The following is a 19,231-nucleotide window of genomic DNA, read 5'->3' as shown; positions in this document are numbered from 1 at the left end:
ACTGCATTTAATGCAATAACATTAATATTTAGATCGCCTACTGCTATTTTTTTTTTATAAATCTGTTTAGTGTAAACAGGTCAGCAAAAGGCAGAAAGACCAGCAGCATGAGTGAATAAGAACAATACAAATGACTAAATAAATAAAATTAAATCAAAGGTTAATAAAGAGGAATGAGTTGAATGGTGCAAAAACACAACCTGCAAGACTTAGGCGTGCAGGAAGAAGAAACCACAACAAGTAGTCTGAAAGGATTTTGGAGATCCTTTCAATAAGAATCGTAGTTTTTCTAACTGAAGGCATCGCAAGACACCACGCATCCATTGGTCATGCGTTGGGGGGAAGGCATGTTTCCATTTGAGAAGGATACAGCGTCTGATTCAGATTCAGATTCACTTTGTCATTTCCCTCAGTATTTACATACAAAAAGAAACAAAATACTGTTTCTCATCAGCTACACAGTGCATTAAAAAGACTAGTAATAAATAAGTTAAAAGGACTAAAAAACAACCTGGCTAGTAAAGTGATAAAGGAAATGACACGGCATATAGTAGTGAGCATATTCTCAGCCGGGGGAAGGCCCAATAAGGCAAACAAAGGATTAGGGTCTATTTTTGTGTTAAAAGCCTGATCAATGGTTCCAAATACATCAGACCAAAATTTGTTCAACCTTGGTGTGGTAGATGGTCAGATGGTCAGCTGGGGATTGATTGTATCTGTAACAGGCATCACTCCGGCCTGGGAAAATTTTAGCCAGCTTAGCATTGGTAAAGTGAGCTCTATGGAGCACTCTGCACAGCCTATTGCTATCTTTTGTTCTTTTTGAAAGACAAAAAGAAATTGTAATTGGTATTTTGCCCTCCTAAATGGTTCCTAAATCCATCAACACATCCTCTGATTTATGAAATCTTTCTTCTTCGGCCTGTTTATAAATCTAATGCTCTACAACTTCTGTATTCACATCATCATTTCACAAGTTCAGCCTCGCCCAACTGAGACAAAAAATCAGCATGTCAATTTTACGGACAAAAACATGCAATATTGAGACAATTTCCTCACAAGGTCTTACATCAACAGACATGTCACAAGACAAAGCCACACTACCTCTATTTAGAAATACCTTGGTCATGGTGATGAGAAGTTGTTACAGCAGCCTGGATTACAAAAATTCAAGAGAACTGATGGACTGACCGCAAAAGCCTTCTATGGACAAATGTTGAGAATTAGCATGTATGCTAAAACACTCAAGCAGTGCATCTGGTTTGTCCATCATAATTGCGATGTCCATACCAAATAAAATCTAATTATAATAATAATAAAAGATGACATAAACTAGCCAACAACATAAAACTGAAACAGTTTTATAATTCAAATATTAAAAGGTCCAGTATGCAGGATTTAGAGGAAGATACTGGCAGAAATTAAACATAATATTTTCTTTAGTGTGTAATCATCTGAAAAAAGAACTGTTATGTTTTCGATACCTTTTATATCATGTTGCACGGCCATGTTTCTACAGTAGCCCAGAGAGTACAAAGAAAACACTGGCTCTAGATAGGGCCATTCGCATTTTCGTGTTGAAAACCATAGTACACAAAGTCCCTCTGCAGCAAGCAGCTTTGGAAGTTTTCTTAATATGAAATTGATTTATTCAGTGTTTTTTACCATTCTAAGGGTGCTTTCATACCTGTAGTCTGGTTCATCTGGTCCCAACCAGGAGGAAGGAAAAATGACAAATTTTTGCATTTTATTTCTAGTTCTAACTCTTCATACTGACCTTTTACAAACAAACCAAGAGGAGTAAACTGTCTTTCCACTGACAGGTATCTTGTTGATTGGAAGGTTTTGGCATTTGTAATCCTGCATTGTCAGGATCCACGTGGGGGAATCAAACTCTGGTGACTGACAGAAGTTTATGCAGCAGCACTTTAATGCTTCTAAAGTGTTTATGTTCTTTGGTGTCACAAAGAGCTCAGAGAGAAATAACTGATTGTGAGCATTATTAGTAGGCTGTCATCAAAATGCAAATCAATGGCATGCTAGAGACCCACCTTTTCAAGTGGTCTCAGTTTAGTGTCTGGTCCGCACACAGACCTGATTTCATTTCAACCAAACCAAACAGGTGAGGTGTGAAAGCACCCTAAATCACATCTGAGAGACCTCTGCGGATAATTCGGCTCCCGTTAAAAACCTGCACATCTGGATCTTAAGTTATAAAAGGAAAAAAGGGGAGCAGTGAGCACACATTAGCAGGAGCTAGGTGACATGCCAAACAGTGTCAGAGAAACACTGATTTGTAATGTGAAACTGCTGTATTCAGTGTTTTTACTGGCTTAAATCCCGGGGTCCATTTGTTTTGGAGAGGAGGAGACCTCTGAGGATAATTCGGCTGCCAGTAAAAACCTCCTGAACAAATTCTAGAAAGGAGAAGTTTTAGCACGTTGCAATCTGCAGTCCTCACCGCCTCACACCATTAATTCCCCCTATATCTTACACACTGTTCTTTAAAAGTGGGTATTTTGTGAGTTTATAATTACTTTTTAAACCCTTTTATATGCATAAGTAAGTATGTTATGTGGATAATTTCATCTTCTATCTGTCATTGATTTTTAATGTAGCTCACAGTTGTTGATGAACATGAATCATGTTTTTAAATGACATGGAGTGTGTGTCAAAGTTTTTAGCTGTTTTTCGCAGGTATCACTAGAATAGCTTACATAGGTGCTGGAAAAGGTTCTTTTCAACATGTAAATATCAACACTCATGTTCTCTGGTGCACCTTAGTACAGTACTGAAGGCTTTTTTCTTTACCCTGGGGACGGTACAGCCATCTGAAGACAGCAGGTATCTGTTCCATCTGCAGTCTTTAAAAGGAGTGATGTTGCACACTGGCAAACCACAATTACACACAGCAGCTCTTCTGATTCAATTGGGCCACTGTTGTAGCAGAAGTACTTGCAAATGTGTGCAGAGAGTTACTTAACTGTTTATGTGATCAGATTTGTAAATGTGGATTGCATTTACAGATTTGCAAATCCATAAATGCAAAAAATCAGAGTTATTGTAGTTTTGTATTTTTCATTTTTATTCTTAGTTTCCAGGGTGGTTTTGCTCATTTATGTTTAGTTTCAATGATTTAACACTGTTTAGATTTAGTTCAGTTTTTATTAGTTTCAGTATTAGAGTTTTTTTATTATTATAATGTGGAAGGTATTTGTTAAGAGCAAGATTTAAGAAGTTAAGAATAGGTATCATGGTGCAAACACAACACACAGCTGACTCACAGTCAGGTAGACATCACAGTCTCAATAAAAAAAACTATGTAACTAAGACATGTACAGTGTTAGTACATACTATCATTTCAGTTCAATTTTTTCTTCTAAAGTCTAGTTTTGCATTTGGTTGGATGCACTTGACTGCACTAAAAGAGACCATATTGTTCTCTTGTGCACACAGAGCAGCAACTAACCAGACACCTGATCAGAGAAGGCACTGACAGATGCTGATTCAGACAGACAGGATGGACATCTGAAACATGATGCATCACTAATAACATGTTGATTAAAACACCACAGAGTAAATGGTAATCAGCTCGCACTTGTCTGGCAGTCAGCAGCAGCTGAGTTTGTTGCAGGTTTCGGTTATCAATCATACATGTGTTTTTCTCTGCGTGAGAAAGAGGTGGTGTGGTGTGGGCATGTGAAAAGGGTCCATTGCTTTAGCCCTATTTTTGCAAGACTATGCAATACTGTGTATAAACCTAAAACATATTGCAACTGTGCCCACAATTTGGAGAAGTCATATAAACACAAAAAAGGCTTTTGCAACACCACACCATCCTTTCAAATCAAAATCATCTATGTCTTAACTATTTTCTGTAAAACATCATGAGATTTGTAACTCATTGTCAATTATTCATCATCACATAACAGAAACCCTGAAGATATGGGATTTGAGAAGTCTATTATATTACAGGAGTTGTCATTAGCTTCAATTTGATGTTGTTTAACTAACTTATTAACTTTTTTTTTTCTCACCACTCACCAAGTTGTTTGTTTGGCTTTGCAGGTCAGACTTGATCAATAACAGCTACCTCACTGAAGATCATGTAAAATTAACACATATGAAGCAATAATACAGTGAAGTGATGCATTAAAACATAAATCATTGGGGTCTCTTTCCTCTCCAAGCATAATTCCATTATCAACATGTGTTTTGATTTAATGCATTGTGAGTTATTTATCACATTTATTTTATACTAAACTTCTATGGTATTTTCAGTCCTGCCAGATCCTCCCGTGACCCCATCGCTGCTATTTCTACTGTGTCTTGCAAGACGATTTCAACCCAGAGAGTTTCCTCATAATTTGAGAGGAGAGCAAATGATCCAAACATATTTGTGTGTCTGGCTGAATTTTGAGAAAATGTGTATGAAGTGATGCATAAGACATGTCGAATACATTTTATATAGTGTAGTGTTGCAGCCATTAAAAAAAGCATGGCATCTCATTTCAATGGAAGTTACTTTTTCTTTAAAGGCCCTGACACACCAAACTGACGGTCGGCCGTCGACCAAAGTTGGGCCGTCGGTGAGCGTCTGTTGCCCTAGTTTTTGCGGTGTGTCCCGCACCGTCGGCGGCTTTTTGACTGATTGAACATGTTGAATCGCGGCGGAGCTTGTCAGTGAGAGAGATCACTCCGATCGACTGTTCAGGTCCCTGTAGCGAGTGAATCTGCCTGTAGTGAAACCGGGGCTAACCGGTGCTTCCTCCTCAGACTCCACTTCACTCAGCTGCCCGACAGATCTGCTGCTTCTTCCCACTTTAACCTGAATAACAAACCGGGGCTAGCTGGGAGCGGCTAGCGGAGCATTAGCCAGTTAGTTTCCGCTAGCCTCCGAGCAAGCCCCAGCTCTCTGTTGGAATCCAAACGGAGAGCCGGGGCTAGCTGGGAGCAGCTAGAGGAGCACTGAGCCCTGATTTGTTATTCAGGTTAAAGTGGGAAGAAGCAGCGGGTTTATCGGGCAGCTGAGTGAAGTGGAGCCTGCGGAGGAAACACCGGGACCGTCTGGATGTAATAGTCGGTGGAGGTGCTGCGGTGCTCGGCTGCACAGATAGGAAACCCCTCAGCTGACAGGATGTACCACTCTCTCACTCCACTCTCTCTCACGCAGGCGCAGAACGTACGTGCCACTTGGCCATTGGATGTAGTCCGTGTAGTGTGTTCAAATGCAAGTTAAGTTATAAAAACGTGCCTTTTTGCCTTTTATACCTTGAGAACAAGGCCACAGCCAGGGAACCAAATCTGCTGAGGGGACTTGTGTCTCACTGGGTAAATGTCTGGCTAATTACAGTAACTGCATGTAACTTAACCCTATAGGCCCCTAGGGGTTTTGGGGGTATTTTTACTGCCTTTACTTTTTTTTTTTCTTTTTTTTTTAAAGATATTTTTGTCGGGCATTTCTAGCCTTTAATGGATAGGACAGAGAAGCGTGAAGGGGGGAGAGAGAGAGGGAGTGACATGCAGCAAAGGGCCACAGGCTGGAGTCCAACCCAGGCCGCTGCGGCAACAGCCTTGTATATGGGGCGCCTGCTCTACCACTAAGCCACCGACGCCCCGCTGCCTTTACTTTTAAACTCATATCACAGTCACAGGCTACATACACATGCTATATCTTGTTTTGTTTTGTTTTTTTCAGGACAATCTGGGCTAACCAGATTTGCCTTCATTTCATGTCCTTCCAAGTGCCTGTATTTTATATTAATATTTATATCAATGAAAAAAACAAATCTGTGTTACTAAGTTCTTACATTTTTACATGTATCTCACCATAGCAAGTTGGAAGTTGACATATTCTACCATATATGAAGGGGGGAGACTCTCTGGAATCTGGCAATATAAGAACCATGATGGTGGGACATTCTGTCACTTCACAGTTGTCCAAAACATGTGGTTTGTGCCAGGCGGACATGATTGCCAGTATTTTTTCATTATTGCAAGAAATTCCATTGACTCATTCACAAGTCAAAAATGTGTTTTATCTGAAAGAAACATGCAATATTTACATCTAAGATCATAGAAAAATAGTCAACCAGGTGCAATGATGTCCTCCAAGATAACATTTGCCACTTTGTTTGCAGTAAACAAAGTTTGTTGTTGTTTTTCAGTTTCAGTTATATATTGGGGGGACATTTTGGGCTGGGGGGGGGGGGCATGTCCCCCTCAATGTATATGGTGACTATGGCCCTGTCACACATGCATAATTAGGCTACAGTTGTCTGGGTGCGCAAAGGTGAAGTGCGCTTGTCTTGTCATACAAAGTTTGACGAGTGTCGACTGGACAATATGGAGATATTTGCATCTTGAAAGCTGGACTACAAATGTGGATAGACAGGGAGAAACACACGCAAGCCTAAGACTTGGTAAGATACGATATTCCTCACTATATGAAGTGACTGATAACAAGATGGATTGTAAAGAAATTTGTCAGGTTTTTATTTTGTAGACAATCAATCTGTATTTATCGCATGATGGGATGACAGCACGATGTGTGTGGTATCACTGGAAAGCTCTAGTCCTGCACTTTCATGTGATATGTGTGGCATTTCTGTGCGAGCCTGCATTCGCGAGTAATCCATCCAAGAGTAATGTGTGTGCAAAGCTGCATGAAAGCTCTGTTATTCATGACTTTAGTGTAACTTTATCATTTTTTTCACTGTGAAAACAATGGACTACCGACAAGTTGGTCTTGTCTGAAAGCTGTTTCACGTGATGAGTGTGGCTTCTCGCTATGACGCATGGTCACGGAGAAAATCAATAGAGAAGAGCAGGTGTGAATTTGGACGCACTATGCGTCGTTTGGGCCCATAGGGTTAACTATGATAACTAATATTGCCCAGATATCCAAAATGACCTGGCCCAGCATCAGCCAAAACTCATCACGCCAGTTGAAAGAAGTCAGGTTGCAACTGATTGCCCAACTCAGCTGAGACACGGGATGAATGATGCCCCAGAATTGGACCAAATAAACTGTCCCAGCTTCAGCTACCAACACTGCCAACACAAATAAGTTGAGCAGCATCCGGTTGCCCGACTCAGCTGAGACTCAGGTCAATGAAGCCCCAGAATGGGACAAAATATACTGTCCCAATTCTGGCTGCCGACACTGCAATCACTTGGCCATCATCAAAAATGACCTGGCCCAGTATCAACGCCAGAGGAAATAAGTTGGGCCACCTAAAGTTGCCCGACTCGACTGCGACTCAGGATGAATGATGCCCCAGAATTGGACCAAATAACTGTCCCGATTCCAGCTGTCAACACTGCCATCACTGGGCTGTTATAAAAATGACCCTGCCCATCATCAGTCCAAACTCGATACGCTGAAAGAGAAGAAGTAGAAGCAACTTGGGCCACGTGCAGTTGCCTGACTTGGCTGAGACTCAGGATGAATGACGCCTCAGAATTGAATCAAACAAACTGTCCCAATTCTGGCTGCTGACACTACCATCACTGAGTGATCATTAAAAATGACCTGGCCCAGCATCAGCCCAAACTTATCATGCCAGAAGAAATAAGTCGGGCCACCTAAAGTTGCCTGACTCGGCTGCGACATGGGATGAATGACGCCCCAGAATCAGGGCAAATAACAGTCCCGATTACAGCTGCTGACACTGCCATCACTGGGCGATCATCAAAAATGACCTGGCCCAGCATCAGCCCAAACTTATCATGCCAGAAGAAATAAGTCGGGCCGCGTCTGATTGCCCAACTCTGCTGAGACTCAGGATGAATGATGCTCCAGAATCAAACCAAATAAACTGTCCTGATTTCGGCTGCCAACACTGCTGTTACTGGGCTACTATAAAAATGACCTGGCCCAGCATCTGCCAAAACTCGATATGCTGGAAGAAGTAAGTTGGGCCGCGTGCAGTTGCCTGACTTGGCTGAGACTCAGGATGAATGATGTCTCAGGATCGAACCAAATCAACTGGCCTGATTTCGGCTGCTGACACTACCATCACTGGTTACTGATGGTTAATTGATTAGCAATTGCAACTTGTACCATTTTCACCAAAAATGTTTGTTTTCGACGCAATGAATGTGACTTTTTGGCAAAATACTATTTATTTCCACAAATACAGCTCCAGTGCAAAATGGCATATTTGAATACCAATATATTATAGAAATACTGCATTGCTTGAGAATACTAAATTAAGGTATGAGTTTCATGTTGGAGTCTAAAATGAGGTAAGTGCTTTGACTTATTAATTGACTGACTGCTAGAATGTGTAATCTGCTCCTGCCTGGGCACAAACTGTAGAATAAAAAAAAAAAAAAAACAAAGCCCACATCTTGCGCAAACCACAGTGCATTTTAAGTAATAACTGCCACTTCTAGTGTAGATTAATTTGTCAACGAGTCTTTGGTAAGCAGTATGCCATATTAGGATGAAAGTTAGTTGGCATGACCTATATAAGTTGGAACACCTCTCACTTTGTCTCGGTCTGCTGCCACCATCCAGTAACCAACCATGATCCTCCAGGCTGCTGTGCTCAGTGTCCTCTTTTGCTTTGTGCACAGTTTTACTATACCGGTAAGCATCTGCACACACTTTACATTAATACGAACAGACAGACACTTACTTTCTCAATGATTGCATGAATACTTGCAGTTTTCTGTATAGCCCAAAATTCAGTTTTTCTTCAATGACATACAATGATCTTGATATTGACTGACTGCTCACAGAAAAGGGGGGCTTTTGTATTTAATTGTTGGGAGACTGACATGGAAACTGTTTCTTAGCAGAGATAATTTGGCTAATTGCAAAAAGCAAAATTTGATGCTGGCATTTTGCTCTCTGCCTTAAAAGATGTATTTCTGAATTTTGAAAACAGAAATATTCATTTTTCAAAGTTTTTGCCATGCCCCACTGCTTTCCCTTGTATGCTGTCTCTACAGGACCAAACACAGTAGTCATAAACTGAAATCAAATTTCTGATGGAACTTCACTGTCTGAATAGAAGCAAATTTTCACATTTTTAATTCAAGGGGTCCATATCCATTCAACCATATTTTTACTGTGTCTTATTACAGGGGTTTTTTGAAAAGAGTGAGGAGTACTCTGGTGAGACATGGCTGCTTTTCAGACTGTAAAATTCTGTAAATATATAGTCGTACATCATGTAACTGATACATAAATACATGAACTTTTTCTATTCCACAGGCAACAACATTGATGATGACGAATTCAGTGTCTTCTCGCTGTTAGAGAAGGCCAATGTTGATGTTGGTATGTTCATCTCCACTGCAACTGCTTTATTCAGTCCCTCTGGTGAAATTATCATTCAGCGCAAATGTACTGTATTGATAATCTAAACTTAAATACAGAACAAAATAATTCATTAAAACATTAGAAATAATACATAAAGCTGGCGTTACAGTTCAACTGTCTTGATCATCATGTCATTTCCCAGGAAAGAACATCGATGAACCTCTGGTGTTAGGAGACATAGCAGTGCCAGACGGTTTCCAGAACGCTGATCTCTGCACAGCACGAGACTGCCTGTGGCCTAAAGCCACCGATGGCAACGTCTACGTACCCTACCGCATCTCCAACCAATTCTGTAAGTACTGAAGTCTGGGCTTTCATTTTGTTTTTTATTTGTGTTAGCAGTGCTAATTGGCTGGTAGGAGCAGTAAATAGTTGCCTAGTTGCAGAAGGTGTCATAGTAGTAGCAATAGCAGTAGCAGTTGCAGATCTAGTGGTAAGAGTATGATAATAAATGTTTTTGTTTTTACTGTCAAGCCCGAAGAGAGAGACGTGCCATCATCCAAGGCCTGCGGTCATTTGCTGAGTCCACCTGCATCCGCTTCACTCCCTTGGACAGACAGGAGGACTTCCTGGAGATTCAGTCACGCTCAGGGTACGGACCACACAATGTACATCCCACAAGAGCATGCATGAATACACTCAAGAGTCAAAGTGTTATTTACTTCTCTCTTTCAGGTGTTATTCATATGTTGGGCGTCGTGGTAGAGGCCAGGTAGTGTCTCTGATGCGCCAGGGCTGTATTTTCCTGGGGATCATCCAACATGAGCTGCTCCACGCCCTGGGCTTCAACCATGAGCAGACCCGGTCCGACAGAGACGAACACGTTCGCATCATACGGGAAAATATCATTCCTGGTTGGTCCAGTTACAGACTTTCATTATGTAGAATACAGAGGAAACCTTTGTAATGCTTTTACAGAAGATATAAACAACCAAAATGGGGTCTTCCACTTAAAGGAATGATTCATCTGCAAAATGACCATCTGAATATCAATGACTTATGGTGTTATCTCGAATTTTGTTTAGGAAACTTTTTTGAATGCCTGCACAGTTAAAGGAGAGTTCACCTGAGGCAAACACTCTTGATGAGTTGGGGTCATTGGGGTCCACATTTAATATCAGCAAAACTATATCAAAACATCAGTTTACAAACTCTCACACAATTAGTGCAGTATAATGCAAGTCGCATTTATCCAGTCTTACATTCAGTAGTTTCCAAACACATACATTTTCGGTAAAACACTGTATAAAACTCGTCAGAACAAAAAGTCTCGTGTTTAAACTACGCTCAAGTGAAGCTCATACACATGTGCACGCTCAGGTACGCTCGGGGTGCACTACTCGAAGGTGAAAGTGTTTTATTTTTTATTTTATATACTTTATTAATCCCCCTGAGGGGAAATTCAATTTTATAGTGTAATGTCTAAGACTAAGAATTTTCCTAGTCGACCAATAGTCGTCATTTAGAGCCATTAGTCGACTAGGTGGCTGCATGTTTACGATATTAAATTCTGTAAATCATTAAATGATATATTTTGGTGGTTTGAGTTGAAGGTGTGAGAAAGAATAGTATCAGTAACATTGTTAACACTGTGCTACATTACAGAGAAATACAAAACCGTACTAATGAACCCTCATTAATATAGGCCTATATTTTATCTACAAGTGCACGTCACACACTGAGCGAGCCGCCTGTTAATGACGCTGTCGGCAAAGCAGTAATGATTGTGCTAAGTGGCTAATGGGCATGTAGCTACTTACATGTTTCAGATGACACGTCATGTTTGTAGTTGACGAATGAAGATGGGTTTGGCTCTGGGTAGCCCTGCACTAAAATGATCAACTTTTCTGTATTCATCAGACTGAATATTTACAGAAGAAGAGAAAGATATCTGTCAGCTGTGATTGCTTAATTTACCGCATGGTCCAGTCATATAGGTTTTGATTTATTTTGACAAGGTGCAGCTACTGATAGAGTTTCACTTTTTTTTTCTCTGACTAAGCAACTAATGAAATCTTGCCGACCAATAAGCTATCTGGTCAACTAGCGTTTGGTAACTATTAAGGTGCAGCCCTTCATGCAAAAAAAACAAAGTTTTCTTCATAAATTCAAAGTAACACGCAATGAACAACTGATATACAAATCATCATTTTTTGGGTGAAGTATTCTTTTAATACAACTGACCTCAAGTAAAAAATGTTTAGTATAGAAACAGATAAAAAATAAAAATATGACTTGACTTTACCAGATCATTTTAGGAGGTATACAGTAGCTATGGGTGTGAATTAGACTGAGCAACCATATGTGCAGAAACAGCATAGTTTTGCACAGATATAACTATTCACTGCACTTTTCAGGTATTTTGACTGTCGAACTGTGATAAAACAGAGACAACATTTGATTGAGCTGTGTGATCCCCTGCAGGGCTTGAATACAATTTTGAGAAGTTTGATACAAGGAACCTTGGCACTCCCTACGACTACAACTCTGTCATGCACTATCCAAGGTAGTGTCTCAGTTCACTCACTGAACTTAATAATAACATACTATGTTACTGTGCATTTATGACATTATGTAATAGCCTTTTTAACACATCTAGGCATTTTTACAGGTTGGCTTCACATTATTTCCTTCTGCCCTAAAACAATACACACAACACTGATAATGTTGACCTGTGCCTAGACAATGGTTTACCTGTAACAGCTTAATAAGGTGTTCCATATCAGATTAAATGTTTTCAGATTGTCGTTGAGTTCCTCTGCCCCCAAGTGGCCAAAGACTCTAAAATGCAGCTTTAAGCTTGCAGGCTGTCCATATTTCAGCTGTCAGTGGTCACTCTACAGTACAGGTGTACAGTTTAAACCTCTCATCACTGCTGTGTATATGCACCATAGGTATGCCTTCTCCAGGAACAGACAGCCAACCATCGTTCCCATTCCTGATGAAAATGTGTCCATTGGTAGGGCCACCCAGATGAATCCTACTGACATCCTTCGGGTGAACCGCCTTTATAACTGCAGTAAGTACCTTTTTAAGAACACATTCTCACCTGTCCATCTCCCTACCTACCTGCCTACCCCCTACTAGCAGTACTCTCTCATACCTACTGACAGAAGTGACATTATAAAGGTCTTTGCACACCAAAACTGTATTTTTCTTACGTCACACATTTAAAAATCTTACACTGTGTCAGTCATGTTTACACACTGACTCTGAAACTTTTGTCTGTCATTAAAGTTGGATTTCCTCATTTACTCGCATCCCTCAAAACAGTTGTTTGACCAAAAAGCAGTGAAGAAAATGTGGCGTAACGTATGAGACATACATCCACAAGAAGAGAAAAGAACAGGGTAGAAGTGGACAGGGAGCCAGGAAGCAATACCTTTCTTGCAATCTTCCTCAACAAAGAGAAGTTACATTTGGCCATCCAGAAATGCACAACAGCAAAGATGATGCTTGTAGCAGAGTGCAATTTAATGGCCGCACAGTGTATCATTTCATAACACTGGTAACCGCAGTGCCAAATGCAAGACGGCGCCAGAGACTAGCAACAGCCAGGGAGGTACCTCAAGAGGAGAGACGCAGGGAGCAAACGTGTGTTTAAATTTTGCCTCGTACTGCAAATATTTGCAACAAATAGAACAACACAACACATCAAGGTTTCTGTGTGTAATGGTTTTTACTGGATGATAGATTTTTAAAAAGCCTTGTTTCCACACAGTTTTGTTTAATGTTTGCATTTCCATACAGACTGAATCACAATGTGCATCTACAATAACTTCTGGATAGAAAACCCTTGTGTAACATGCATTAAAATCAAACGGCCCCATGCAAACGCTGCCTCAATTAGTTTCCCTTTAGCTACCTACAAAAAGGCTCGCAAAAAATCCATATCAGTTGCAGTGTACACTTTATTTAGAATATTTTCACTGCTTTACCTTGCTGTCAGGCAGCCTTTTCCATTTGAGAACTGAAGCTGTTATATCAAAGCCACCAAACTCCACTGACAAAAGTGTAATTTTACTAAGCAGAACAGTGACCTGCTGGTCTACTGCGGCTTCGATTGGTTAGTGTCTAAGGTAAAGCAGAGAAAATATTTAAATATAGTGTACACTTACACTGATACTGAATGTTTTGGGTGGGTCTTTTTAGGTGGTTTAAATATGCTCTACTGTGGCCTCATCCATGGCAGTACATTGCTTAGCTTATTTCTAAGTGAAATAATCTAAAGTATTAAAACAGAATGTTTCTAAGTATAAATAGAGCTGAGTTGCATTCATTAGTTTGCTAACTTGTTTATATGCTAGTTTCCTGTGGCACTGTGCGCACAGTCTGTCTGGAATCTGCTGCAAAAGTTACATTTTTTAAGTAAATAGTTCAAGTAAATTTTGGTCTGAGGAAATAAAAAATGTAAGCAGGCGTTTTGCAAACACAAATAAGATCATGGAGGTACCAAAGGAATGAACAGACTTGGAGTTGACTCACATACGTACACAGAGCTATTTGGAAACAAGGTGTTAAGTCAAATACTGCATATGTTCATGTACATTGTAGCTGCACCATAAAAAAAAAATCAAGCAGCATTTACAGATTTTGCCGTCTTTTTTAATTCATGTCAGGTACCACCGCTTCCGGACGCCGCCTGAAACCCATGAAAAGAAACCATTTCTTCTAAATCAAAGTAAGTGGGTTGTGGGTTTGGCTGTTTTTCAGAACTTGGTATGCACACACTATCATCAAAGTGATGTAATGTTTTAGCTGAACTTAACTGTACATTCTGTCTCTTAGCTTAAATGTACTGATTCATTCTTTTAATCATACATGTTGTTGTATTTCTGGCATGTTGCTGAATCAAGATAATGACAGATCCAGACAGGAAACATAGTCAACACACCTGTTACTCTAAAACTTTAAATGTGTTACTGCTTGTGCATGCTCATCTGTGTGTCGTGATATTCATTCAATATATTTCTGACAAATTCCCTCTTTTTCCAACAGGAAATCAAGAGGAAATGAGGCAGATTGATGCAGCTTTTCATCAACAAGCAAAACCAAAAATGCATCTTGCGCTTAATGAATGAGATTTAATTCATAATTTGACTGAATGAGCTCTTGCGCCATCCTAATAAGTAGAGAGATGTACCGATACCACTTTTTCCTTCCCGATACCGATTCCAATCCCTGAACCTTAGGTATCTGCCGATACCGAGTACCAATCCGATACCAGCGTGTAAAATAAAAATGGATGGGATATGAATTGTTGTATGTCTCATCTCCTAAAACTCTATGTAAAATATCAAGAAATAAATACATAATAGTCGAATGAATGCCATAAAAACTTTTTTTATTATCATTATTATTATTATTATCCAGTGTTGACACAGATCAAGACACAGGTTAAAGTGCAGCCACACAATTTGGTAAAAAAGACATTTTAAAGGCTACAGTAGAATGCTTTTTAAGTTCCGCTCTGTTTCCGTTTTGTTTGCCTGTAGCGTTTGTATGCGTAATGATGTGAGGTGTGGTATCGGATTGGTCATAGGCTGTACTCGCCGATACCAATACCACATTTTAGGCAGTATCGGAGGCATTTCCGATACTGGTATCGGCATCGGTACAACTCTACTAATGAGTAATGAAAAGTGTCCAATGACATGATCACACATTCACACATACATGAATAACTGCTTATGAGCTTGCCTGAATATCAATAAAGAATAAAAATGCGTATCAGCAAATCTTAACCTGAGCCTGCGTCTGTTTGTGACATATTTTGACCTGAAAAGAAATAAGAGTGTCATTCCAGTGTAACCATGACAAAAGATTTTTATCTTTTATATAGCAGCAGAACTCAATATTCACATTTTCAGTGATTCTCGCATTGCTGGCCTTCATGAACAGAGCCCAGTGAAGCTGCTTCATAAACACATACAGGTGATAAAACGTAGCACATACTGTAGTTGATAAGCCTGTTTATGGCCTTGGTCTGAATGCCAGACTAAGCACGTACACATGTCCACTCTAAAACACCCCAATAGGAACAAGTCACCTTTTAATTCTACAAAGATGTAAGGTGGACAAAATAAATACAACTCTGTAATATGTTACTATCCCATATCCCATGTCATTCACACATTTGGCCATTTGTTATCATTTTGTAAAAGGGAAGTGTTCCTTTTATTTCGTCCATCCTTATTTTGTACATGAGGTGGACAAAATGACAGAGGGTGTGTTACATTACACTGCACAGGTGCTGCTTTTGTTGTTGACACCTCTGCATGTGTGAGATGTCATATTCTAACCTCGTCTTTATAATCAAAACTCATAAATATGGTTTCATTTCTAATTTACTAAAACAGCAGAGGTCAACTGACACTCATCACACTTTTTAGCAACCCTGTGTTAAATGAATACAGGCCATGAAACAGTGACATTTTCACATTAATTCATATGTTTCTGTCCCTGTATAGTGGTGAATGCATCAAGTGTCCTTTTTCCCACCCACAGTGGTATTGAGATGTTTCTGTCTATACACGTGTTCAAACCATATGTGACTGATAAGCCTGTGAGTTTAGCTGATTCTGAGCTTTCTTAGGACCCAGATAATCCATATTTGGGCTCACTGACGCAGTTGAACGTATATAAAAACCTGGAGTGAAACCTCAGCTGCACAAGTCCACACAGAGGATCCAAGGTGAGTTCAGCTGCAGATGTCTGCAGCACAGTGTGATGGAGAAGTGTGCACGCTCTTTCAGCTGTCTTTTTTGGGGGGTTCAAACACTGTGTTTCCTCTGAGTTGAAGCTGATTCGTGTCTGTGTCCTGCAGATCTGCTGGTATGGCTCGCATGTCTGTTTTCAGGTTCTCAGCTCTGGCTCTGCTGCTGCTGCTGTCTGCCTGCTGTTGGGCTGACAATGAGGTAGGATCATAGTGGAAGAGAAACAGTTGCAAATGAAGGCAGAAATTACTGGACATTCGCCATGTTGCATCATGTGGCACTTCCAGATGTTAAAAAATACCTGTTAAGCCTCAACTGCCACAGTCACAAACAGGAAACGACTCCTGTCTCACATATGAAGCTGCTCAACTTCTTCACATTTACATTATTTTTTTTTTTTTTTTTTAAGTTTTTATGCTTTATTTTAGCAGTATTTTGATAATGAACATGTGTCTTATAACTCCCTTATATAACAGTTTGAATATGAACATCCCACTTTGAGACACAGTATTTGGTTAACTGGCCAGAAAGTTCTTCTGTTAACTTTTAGCTGAAATTTTAACTCATGTTTTTCTCTCTGTTTCTCATATGTTTGTTTTCCCTCCTCTAATCCCATGCTGAACCTGCAGGCAGGTATGTAATGTATTCTAACAGTCAGACCTGATGTACTGACGTGCACAGTATTGTAACAAGTTTATTTTCACACAAAGTGAAATTGTGTTGATGTCACTGTGCAGAGGAGATTGCAGAGGAGGACTTAGGGGATCTGTCTGTCTCTGAACTTCTGGAGAGAGCCAACAGTAATCTGCGTGAGTGTGAGCTGCTGCAGTCACCATGTCTCCCATGAAAACTGCTGATATGTCACTATTGTCTCTTCTATTAGTAGCAGTTCAGCTGGTTTCTGAGTTGCTGTATGATGTGTTTCAGTCCGTTCTGATGATGGTCCCATCCTGACTGAGGGAGACGTCGTCATCGACAGCGAGACCGAGAGAAACGCCGACCCCTGCACCAGCCGTGGCTGCAAGTGGGGCAAATACACTGACGGAAAGGTCTACATTCCTTATTACATCGCCAGTCACTTCTGTAAGTGTCACACAGACGTCCAAATATGCTCTGTCCATATACAGTAGGCTTTCATTTTTAATGCAGCCTGTTGTAGCAGCAACTTTGACAAAAGGTTCGAGAGTGAGAGTGACCAGAGAGCTAACTGTTCATACACCAGAATCTAACAGACAGGGGCCTGTTTGATGCTCTGATGATATTAAACTCATTAATAGCAGCAGTCAGGTCCCCTGGAGTCACAACATGAATGACTAAAGCTGAAACAGATGTAAGACAAAAACAACAGTCAGCAAAAGGTCAAATCCAACACAGTAAGGATTCACTCAACCAATTAATTACAAACCACTGAGTCAGTCAAGACGCTTTCACTCATCAGTTATTTACTACCTCCTCTGCAGCAACACAACAAGTCGCACAAGCTGTCAGAAACTCCTCTAAACTGAACTGGATTCAGACCAACATCAGTTTTCCTTGTGCCGCGTCTTGGTAAAAAGCTAACTGTTATGTGGTGTGGTCCTGCCAGCCTCCCGTGAGAAGGCCATCATCACCCGTGGACTGGAGTCTTTCTCTTCCTTCTCCTGCATCCGCTTCAGGCCCAGCAGGAGCAGCGACCGCGACTGGCTGAGCATCGAGTCCAAGGACGGGTAAGAGAGAGATGTTACACAATGAGTTTGAGTCGGAAGCTTTTCTCAGACTTCTGTGTTCTTCAACTCGTCTCTGATCCTGTCCAGGTGCTACTCCTACGTCGGCCGTCGTGGTGGTAAGCAGGTGGTGTCTCTGGCCCGTCGTGGATGCCTCTACCATGGAACCGTCCAGCACGAGCTGCTCCACGCTCTGGGCTTCAACCACGAACAGACCCGCAGTGACAGGGACAACCACATCAAAGTCCTGCTGCACAACGTTCAGTCTGGTAATGGAGCTGTTTATTATTCAGAGTGGAGTGTTAGAGAGGAGACCCAGGAAACTGTAGATGAGTCTATTCAGATAAGAGACACTGATATGATTTGTTTTCCTAAAAACATGCAGACCTGAAGTTTAATATTTAATGGATAAACCTTATGAACAAATACACTGAACATACAACCTTACAGACAGACAAGATTGTATCAGACAAAACAGAAGCTCATTGTGTGACTGCAGTTTTCCAAATATAAAACCATTAGATGTAGACTGGATTTTCTCCAGCAGATGGACTCTTTTATGTCCAGAGTCAAAGTGAATTCAAGCCAAACAAATGTCACTTTAAACTAATGCTATTCTTGTTTTTGTTTTTAGGAATGGAGCACAACTTCAGGAAGATCGCCACCCTGAACCAGGGCACTCCCTACGATTACAACTCTGTCATGCAGTACCACAAGTGAGAACAACTGGCTTCACTTCAGCCCTGCTCTGTGTCATCATATGTGTGTGTGTTGTGTGTGGAGGAAGTGCTGTGGTTCAGCCTAACTGCTGTGTGTCCTCTTGTAGGTACGCCTTCTCCAAGAACAACCAGCCCACCATGCTCCCCATCCCTAACAACAATGTGTCCTTTGGCAACGCTAAGGAGATGAGTCGCAACGACATCGCCAGGCTCAACACACTCTACGGCTGCTGTGAGTGTCCACATGAACACATTATGAATATATACACACACACATGCTGCCTGTTACACTCAGTTTGACCTAACCCACCTGTGTGCTGTTGACTGTTACAGAGGAAGCCCGTTCAGATGTGCTGACAGACAGATCAGAGGGAAGACTGAACAACAGAAGCTGCGGACTTCAACTCATCAGCACACCAGTCATGATCAAACGATAAAGTTACTCTGAGTGAAATAAAAAACTGATTTCCCTGACTCATTCCCTTCTCAAGCCACTTTGAAAGCTCCATACATAACTGAATAACAGTGTGAAAATTTTCTGCTCAAACAAACCTCACACAAATATTTATAGTTTCTGGGAATCTGGTAGTTTCATTAAGCAAATGCAGATGAATTCTGAATATTGAGTGACTTTGTCTTATGTGTTGGTAAATTTATTTACCTTTACATTTTCTGAGGATATAGATCTACAGTAGATTACTACTACTTTTACACATGGACTACAACTTTCTTTTAGGATTTGGGGAGGTGAAATAGCTT

At 40.6% G+C, this 19,231-nt stretch overlaps 2 protein-coding genes across 2 annotated transcripts; both read left to right on the top strand.

Moving 5' to 3' along the window:
- Window positions 1-8,469: 8,469 nt before the first annotated feature.
- LOC117246940 (hatching enzyme 1.2-like) lies at window positions 8,470-15,078 on the top strand. Its single transcript, XM_033611414.2, has 10 exons — window positions 8,470-8,596; window positions 9,097-9,127; window positions 9,227-9,292; window positions 9,477-9,626; window positions 9,809-9,926; window positions 10,010-10,188; window positions 11,759-11,840; window positions 12,229-12,353; window positions 13,954-14,015; window positions 14,333-15,078. The coding sequence occupies exons 1-9, from the start codon at window positions 8,534-8,536 to the stop codon at window positions 14,007-14,009; spliced, it is 870 nt and encodes a 289-aa protein (XP_033467305.1). The 5' UTR covers window positions 8,470-8,533; the 3' UTR covers window positions 14,010-14,015; window positions 14,333-15,078.
- An 861-nt stretch (window positions 15,079-15,939) lies between these two features.
- LOC117247631 (hatching enzyme 1.2-like) lies at window positions 15,940-18,950 on the top strand. The gene is made up of 9 exons (XM_078173737.1): window positions 15,940-16,028; window positions 16,161-16,252; window positions 16,785-16,859; window positions 16,978-17,133; window positions 17,636-17,756; window positions 17,844-18,022; window positions 18,388-18,469; window positions 18,580-18,704; window positions 18,806-18,950. Coding segments are annotated over exons 2-9 (822 nt in total). The 5' UTR covers window positions 15,940-16,028; window positions 16,161-16,170; the 3' UTR covers window positions 18,808-18,950.
- The last annotated feature ends 281 nt before the right edge of the window (window positions 18,951-19,231 follow it).

Source organism: Epinephelus lanceolatus, chromosome 2, assembly GCF_041903045.1.
Source record: "Epinephelus lanceolatus isolate andai-2023 chromosome 2, ASM4190304v1, whole genome shotgun sequence".
Classification (NCBI taxonomy): domain Eukaryota; kingdom Metazoa; phylum Chordata; class Actinopteri; order Perciformes; family Serranidae; genus Epinephelus; species Epinephelus lanceolatus.
This window is presented reverse-complemented; position numbering and strand designations above follow the sequence as displayed.